Consider the following 8,314-nt stretch of genomic DNA (forward strand, 5'->3'; position numbering starts at 1 on the left):
ATCGATGTTGAAATATTCAATAACGCTTTCTATGGGTTGTTCAGCCGACCATCCCATCCTCTTCATACCAACACGGGCGGAGAAGTCTGGCTGGCCCTTCCTTTTTTTTTTTTTTGTAGTCTTCAATTTTGTGCTCGATTTTGTCATAAAACTCACGCAGAACTGCAAAATCAGTGATATCGTTTCCTGCTTCGTCCCTAAAAAAAATAAAAACAGTAACGGATTTGCAAGAAAAAAAAACTTTTGAACATTTTGTTAGCGTGCCTTGGATGGATACTCATCTCAAAATGGACACTTAAATTCAGTTTCCCCTAAATAAAAAATAAACCTTTGATTAAGAATGAGGAGAAGAGGTGTTCTGTACGGAAACCCGAGACAAAATGAGTTAGTCGTCATCTGAATGCTATATTTTGCTAACATGTTACGGATTAACAAGACTTTATTTGTGTCAACCGATGATTTTCAACTTGCACCCAGTTTATCAAAGGGTGAAATACGATTTCAAGCGGATAGGTTTTAACGAAACGTGCTACATAATCCATCGGTATTAACCGGTTCGCGTGGATAGCGTCATCAGCCCTTAGAACAACCGGAATCTCATGTCCGTCCAGCATTCTTATTCCAAGATAACTCGATTTTCTAAGAAAAAATTACTAATGACAAGAGTAGTCCTGGAAACGAAACTAAGGAAAATCGACTAAAAGATAATTTGATAGTATTATCTATGGAGACTTGACAGGGATGTGGATATGAAGAAGTACGTTGTTTTCAGCTCTTTCAAATTTAAAATAGCTGAAACAAATTAAATGAATGTAATCGCAGTTTGTTCATGTTCACCTGGACGATAGACAGTTGGAAATTGGGCTACTCGCAATTTTTAAAAGCCGGCACACAAGTCGGACTTTTCCCTCTTGAATGAGGTGCGAGTTGTCAGAGGGAGGGGAAGAGGTGCTCACAGACCTCACAAGAATTTGCATTCTTCGTAATTATAAGCTGTGTTTATAAAAATCAAGCTATGCACGTCTCCACTTATCCCAATTGGCCTTTTAGCGTCTTACCTCACCAATATGTCTGAGTAATTAGAGGTAAGACCTTTCAATTTTTTCGCGTCCCTACGATCCACGATAGGTTTGGTTTCGTCTTCATTTACGAAATGAATCCAGTTCGCTCCCGTTTCAATCGAGTGGTTTGCAAACTCTATGGCATGTATTCTTCCCCCAGTGTAATTCTTTCCCTCAAGAATCAGAATGTCGGTGATGTTTCTGTCCAGTAGTGTTTTCGCCGCTTTAATTCCAGCGAGTCCGGCGCCAAGGATAAGAACTTTAGTTTTGTTTTGTTTCATTGGTGAAGACAAAGATCTGTCCACCAGAAACAGAAAACTCAGATGCAGGATGACCTTAAACATGATGTACATTCTGTTGATCAGCAAAGAAATTAATGATCAGAAAAGGATAACTAGCTTCTGAGGATAATTAAACTGGAGAAACATTCCCTTATCTCAATTCCTGAAAAAAATGTGGCAGGTATTTTGTCTGCTTCACGAGGTTGCTTGAGCGTTGTCTATATGGTGCTTAAATTATTCATACAAAGTATGTTAATTATATTCTGGACATTTCTATACAAAAATCTGATACTCTTTCGAAGTTTGAAAACACTTTTCAGTGACATTTTTTTCTGACTGTCGGGAATTTAGTTTATTTATGACTGAGCCCGACAGTTTGATCAGAGCGTAGTGTCGTCAACTGAGCGGTGTTGTAGCTGTTTTTCGCTTCGGAAATAAAGTTTGTTTTGAAAATTGAAAGTAATGCTTGGGGAATTTAACGGATTCTTTGTTATAAAACAAACAGAGCTCTGTTCTGTTGTAAAGCACCTAGGAAGCAGCTAGAGCACTCAAGAAGACTACGTCTCGTGTTTCTCCCTACACTTCTTTCGTGCTCTAGCCGCTTCCTACGTGCTTCAATAGAAAAGAGCACAGTCAAGGCTTCTCTATTTGTTAATTAAAGCTTTTCGAAAAGTTCTCTCGAGCTTGATGGGGCGAATGAGTATCGAAACCATAACAAATGCTGATATTTTTTTAACTGTTCTGAATTTCACAAACTTCGATAAAACAGCTAATATCAAACTCCTGAAAAGTGGAAGTAAGGCTGATCTGTAACTCCATCAGAAACTTCCTCTACATTTTATAGGTTAAAAGCGCATATACCTCAAAATTATTGATCTCTATACGTTCATTTCTGATCCACCAGAGACGCCGACCTTTACTTGAGCTGATCGAGATAATTTTTCTGTCCTAAGCTTAAGAACAAAACAGCATAACAGCACAACCATTCCAAAATCCGTAAGCTTTTGCATATGAATCTTTATAAGTATTTCAATTCTTTCAGGAGACGAGAGATTTAAGTAGGAGTAAAGCACAATTTACTTACTTTAGTTTGTCGCGTCACGATCTTTCAAAGTTTCTTCTCTAAATTTGCGATGTGTTGATGCAGATCCTTCTGGAAATTATGCAAATTACGTGAAACACTTGTCGAGGTGAAAATAAATAGATCAACTGTAATTCAATTTGACTGGTGTAATTGCATTGTAATATATGTATTGTATAAAATAAATAAAAAAAAAAGAAACACCTGTCGAGGTACATGCAAAACTTAGCATGTTTAAGGTTTAGGAGAGCGTTATTTTGGTGGGTCCAGCGTGACGGGCAAAATTGTCGCGGGCGAAAAATGGCGTAAGTAAAAAAGAGTAAAATCGCGATATAATTCGAATTTTAGCTTCCATTTGGCGCGAAAATATTTAGAGAAGTGAAATAGCTTACCGAGAAGAAAACGGCGAGCCTGGAGAGAACTTTTTCTTCGAGTTTGACGTACTTCCCCCGAGTACCCTCTGTTTCACACAATGTGACCACCTCCTCCCCTTCACTTTGAAAAAACCTGGCTAAACCCTTAGTTTATCACATACTTTTTAACAGGAAGGATTTTGTAAAATTAAACTGTGTGATGGAATAGGAAAAGACGTTTATTATTCTACATTTCGGACAACCTGATTTACACACACATTTCGAATGGTTCTTACCGATGATCTATTGCTGGACAGACGCATAGGTGACGTTTACATTAAGGACATTTTGACTTTTTTATCATATAATTAACAAATAGATTCTGTGTTGCCGTGGGACTGTTCAATAACAGATCACGGATAAGGTCAAATGTGATAAGAGCATCAGTGACACACCCCCCCTACCCATCGTTTACTACTTTTCTGTTCTTGCCATATGTTGACGTCATGTGGGATTCTTCACTGAACAGAAGTACAGCAACATAGAATCTCTTTGTTTAGTAACATAATCACAAGCTGAGTGAAAGTGAACTCGTGATTAATACATATAGCCGAGAGCAGTTAGTACTTGCATAGGACTATCTGCAGGTAATAAGTAAAGGGGCTGACCGTAAAAAAGAAGTAATATCTATTCGAAGTTTGCTTAATTACTTTCGAATTTTACTGCACCTTGCCCTCGTAGGCAAGTAACTTTAGTCAAAGGCTATTTATCTATATACCAGGCGAAAATTAACAAATTACCCTACAGAGTACACTATTACATCTAGTGGGTCCTCTATAAAACACGAATGTTTCAGCAAAGTTACAGTTATGTCAGTCTAGTCAGCGAGGGCTGCTCCAGGGCTATCACAGCTAATAGCAAATCTCTTGCCGGCTTGATGAATTGTTTACTTCCACACGATTATAAGGCAAAGAGGGAGCAACAATATTCCTACTAACGACACTTTGGCGGGGGTTGCCTCATTCTTTGGGTTTCCCGGTTTTCTGGAAGATTCACTTGCAGAGATATTCTCAGCGATCATGTTCCCTTTCTTGTCACCGGTCCAGTAAGCACCTTGCATATAGCCGTACCAGTCTTCGCTCGTCGCTTCGCCAGCAAAGTACAGACGTCCCAGGTTTTTTCCAATGTTCTCCCAGTCTTCAGAAGTCATACCCACCACTGGTTCTGAATATGCGCCTTGCGTCAGTGGCTCCTTTGACCAACGCCGATAATAGATATCTGAAGAAAATATACAATAGTTATGTCAAAGAGAGTACTTGCATCATGATGTAGAAGACCCGCAGACTCTAATGGTAAATATCTTTGTGCAGTGAATAAGACTAGCCAGAACTCAGTCTTTTTGGGTGGCGTTCCGATTGGTTCGTCTTTTGTTTTGTTTACTTGTTTTGAGTCTAATTTAGTAATAATCAAGTTTTTAAAAGCCCACAATTTCGTGTCTTAATTGTCTTGCTTTCTGTAGGAATAATTACCGGCAAAGGAGGAAACAAACATTTATTGAAACTATCACGAATTTATCTCTCCACCTGACGATATTTCTTTCGACTAAGTTCAGAATGAACAATATGATATGTTGATTTCTGGTTAAAAGGAACCCTGCAAAGCTGAACTATGGTCATTCACCTGTTGCTTCAGGGATGCCATTCCCGTAGATCTCTTTCAACATTCCCATGATCTCTGCCTTTGTTTCATTGAATAATTGTCCCTCAATCCTTCGTCCCTGAGTCCCTGTCACAGTGATCAGCAACATCCCACTCGAAACAGGAAAGATCCCAGGTCTTGACAGGTCCTGCCACACAGGGAAACGTCCGCGCTCTTTGGAAGCGAAAAGGATATATTCGTGATCATCCCAGAACTTTTTTGGAAATTTTAGAAAAATTTTTGTGTAAGGCGACATCGGGTTTTTATAAATGGCTTCTTTTTTCCAATCAGGAAGGGCTGGCTCGAAAGTAACCAAGTCGCTGGCCAGAACTCCAGAGCTAAATGTACAAAGGGCATAATCTGCCTGGTAACTCCATCCATCGGAGGGTTTGTACTTCAACGGAATCGGCATTATACTTGATCTTTGTGACTAATTTGCCCAGCAAAGTCCTCGCTTCTAATGGCTTGTAAAGATCTTCGTACATGGACCATACTCCTCGCCTATCAGCGATGAAAAAGTCTTCTCCGCGCTCAAACATGTTGTGAAAGGGAACCACTTCTGGAGACCTTGCAAACTCGAAATCGAAGTTGAAATATTCAATAACGCTTTTTATGGGTTGTTCAGCTGACCATCCCATCATCTGCATACCAACACGGGCAGGGAAGTCTGGCTGGCCCTTCCTTTTTAGTTTGTAATCTTCAATTTTGTGCTCGATTTTATCATAAAACTCACGCAGAACTGCAAAATCAGTGATATCGTTTCCTGCTTCGTCCCTACAAAAAATAAAAACAGTTGTAGGTTTGCAAGAGCAACAACTTTTGAACGTTTTGTTGGCGTACTTTGAAGGGATACTCATCTCAAAATGGATATTCGAATTCAGTTTCCTCTCGATAAAAATCAGTAAACCCTTGATTTAGGATGAGGGAAAGAGGTGTCCATTTGATTTTACGGAAACCCGAGGCAAAATGAATCACTCGTCACCTGCTATGTTGCTAACATGTTACGGGTTAACCAGACTTTATTTGTGTTAACTGATGATTTTCAACATGGACCCAGTTTATCAAAGGGTTTCCACATAACGTGCTCCATAATCCATCGGATTTATCTGGTCTTTTGGATAGCGTTATCTGCCCTTAGAACAACCGAGACCTGATGTCCAGTATTCTTGTTCCCACTCGATTTTAAAGTCGCTTTCTGAGAAAAAAAATTACGAGTAGCCCTGGAAACGAAATTAAGGGAAATGGACTAAAAGATAATTTGATGGAACGGTCTACGGAGACTTGAAAGGGGTGTGGTCGTGAAGAAGTGAGTTGTTTTCAGCTCTTTCAAATTTAAAATAGCTGAAGCTAATTAAATAAATGTATCGTAGTTTGTTCATGTTTACCTGGACGGTAAACATATGGAAACTGTGCTACTTGCAATTTTTAAAAGCCGCCACACATTTCGGATTTTTACCGGCTACGAGTTACTAGAGGAAGGGGAAGAGGTGTCCAGAGACCTTACAAGAGGTTTGTACTCCTCCTGTGTATAAGCCCTTTCAAAGAAATCAAGCTATGCACGTCTCCACTTATCCCAAGTGGCCTTGTAGCGTCTTACCTCACTAATATGTCTGAGTAATTAGAGGTAAGACCTTGCATTTTTTTTGCGTCCCTTCGATCCACGATAGGTTTGGTTTCTCCGTCATTTACGAAATGAATCCAGTTCGCTCCTGTTTCAATTGAGTGGTTTGCAAACTCGATGGCATGTATTCTACCCCCAGTGTAATTCTTTCCCTCAAGAATTAGAATGTCGGTGATGTTTCTGTCCAGTAGCGTCTTCGCTGCTTTAATTCCAGAAAGTCCGGCACCAAGGATAAGGACTTTAGTTTTGTTTTGTTTTATTGGTGAAGACAAAGATCTGTCCACCAGAAACAGAAAACTCACAAGCAGGATGATCTTAAACATGATGTACATTCTGTGGATGAACAAAGAAACTAATAATTAGAAGTGGATAACTAGATTCTGAAGATTATTAAACTGGAGAAACATCCTCTCATCAAAATTCCGGGAAAAATGTAACATGTATTTCTCTGCGTCACGAGGTTGCTTAAGTGTTGTCTATTTGGGGCTTTATTTTTCTTACAAAGTGAATTATATTCGGGACATTTCTGTAAAAAAATCTAATACTCTTTCGAAGTATACCCCATAAGTATTGGGTATACTTATAAATTAGCCTAAATGCGGGAAATCGCGGGTGACCAAGTCGTGATTGCTTTAGCTTTTACATCTGATTGGTTGACAAGATGGCGCATAACAGCCTACGTGAAGCGATAGTCCGTACACCCCTCCCCCCCCCAGGAGAAACGTTTCTCCTTGAGGGGGAAAGGGTAGTTGAAAGTTCCAAGCAGATCTAAGAGGTGGAAAGTAAGAGAGCCTCATCGAAAGTGAAGACTCCAACCAGAGTTGACGTGTTTTACCCCACCCCTCCATGCAAGTTCTAGTTAAGTGCCCCTTCGAACCCAGGCTCAAAGTTATTCAATAGAACCGCTCAACCGGCTAAGATTGAAAAGGTCGGAGACTTTAACATCTTAGGTGTAAAAACCGAAGTACACTGCTCTCTCGTGACATTGTTGTTAACTATGAGAACGAGAAGTTCGGATTTATGCTTCAGCAGCAATTAGCGCCCTAGTTTTCAGAGCACCCTCTTTAATGACAATGATTCTACAAAAGCACTCTAATCACAAGAGTGTTTTCGCCACAGGCAAAAATAATTCTTATTTTCGCCGTTTTTAAGCGCTCATTTTCTTACTAAAGCCTAACTTAAGTATTTTTGCTTCTTTTTTGCAATTTTCAGATTACTGGCGGCTCTTTTTAAATCAAGGATTCCCACACTTCTGCAACTAGAAAACGCATCGACCACTAATGATCAGTATCAATGAATTTCATCAAAGGGGACTGAATAAAACATCTGACAATTGTGGGATTAGCCCTTAATCTGCTCAACTATAGGTAACTAAGCTCATACGATATGACAATAGATTTCACATAGACACTGGCTGGCTCCCTGTTTACTCCTCTTCTCATTAAAGCATATTCTCATATCCATTTGCGGTCTACTAATTGTCGGCTCCATAACAACACAGCAAAGTTAACTTTCTACTATGTTTACGATATCGTAACTCCCTGAAGTCAAAACTTTTGATACTATATCTCAGCGTCTGTGTTACTATGCGTTCTTGCCGCATGAAAGAGCACCAGTGAACACGATCTAAGGCTCGAATGCACCTCGAAATTGACCACTCTCTTAGTAAATCTCTAAATGAGCTTCGGCTCTTTTTGTATAGATTGATTTTGTCCGGTGGCATCATCGCTGACCGGTCCATGACCTTTTTCACTATTCGTGTCAAACTTCACTTGATCTTGAACCTTTAACCACACCTGTATTGCGAGAGAGCTTTGCTTTAAGAGGTAAAAAAGCAAAAATGCTCTCGTTTTTGATAAGTTGTGCAATCATGTGGAATCATGTTTAAACACGATTACACAAGATTCACTTCTCTCGATCTTTAACTTTTGAACTGCACATGGATTGCAATTCTGTCTTGGGTTAAGAGGCGAAAAAATGCATATATATGTTCGTTTTCGTTGGTTTGGCGGCATAATCATGTCTACCTCATGTTTAGGCCGCACTTATGTTGCATAAGCGGCCGAAAAAATGCTCTTGTAGTTTTGCGTGAATTGTAATGATCTAGCAAGGTTATCTTTCATATACTTCCGAGCGGCACTAAATTTACGGCGCTTATTTCATTAGTCCCGTTAATAAAAACTTGATCACCATTCAATCTACAGCCCTGAAAAGTTCGG

General features: G+C 39.6%; 1 protein-coding gene and 1 pseudogene across 3 annotated transcripts; both read right to left on the reverse strand.

The window, feature by feature from the left end:
* LOC113686403 (uncharacterized) lies at positions 1-2,504 on the reverse strand. Of its 2 annotated transcripts, none has more exons than XM_089186007.1 (4): positions 2,427-2,504; positions 2,204-2,267; positions 1,059-1,415; positions 1-197 (listed from the first exon to the last, which is right to left on the reverse strand). In XM_089186007.1, the coding sequence occupies exons 3-4, from the start codon at positions 1,412-1,414 to the stop codon at positions 41-43; spliced, it is 513 nt and encodes a 170-aa protein (XP_089042133.1). In that variant the 5' UTR covers position 1,415; positions 2,204-2,267; positions 2,427-2,504; the 3' UTR covers positions 1-40. The 2 variants fall into 2 exon arrangements, with proteins under 2 accessions (XP_089042133.1, XP_089042134.1); XM_089186008.1 differs by having other exon boundaries at positions 2,204-2,295; positions 2,427-2,475.
* Positions 2,505-3,585: 1,081 nt separating this feature from the next.
* Positions 3,586-6,463, reverse strand: LOC149039202 (uncharacterized; annotated as a pseudogene). Its single transcript, XR_016180681.1, has 3 exons — positions 6,072-6,463; positions 4,457-5,248; positions 3,586-4,054 (listed from the first exon to the last, which is right to left on the reverse strand). The product of XR_016180681.1 is annotated as an uncharacterized LOC149039202 (transcript).
* Between the last annotated feature and the right edge of the window lie 1,851 nt (positions 6,464-8,314).

This window comes from Pocillopora damicornis, chromosome 10, assembly GCF_964200805.1.
Source record: "Pocillopora damicornis chromosome 10, jaPocDami1.2, whole genome shotgun sequence".
NCBI classification, from domain to species: Eukaryota; Metazoa; Cnidaria; class Anthozoa; order Scleractinia; family Pocilloporidae; genus Pocillopora; species Pocillopora damicornis.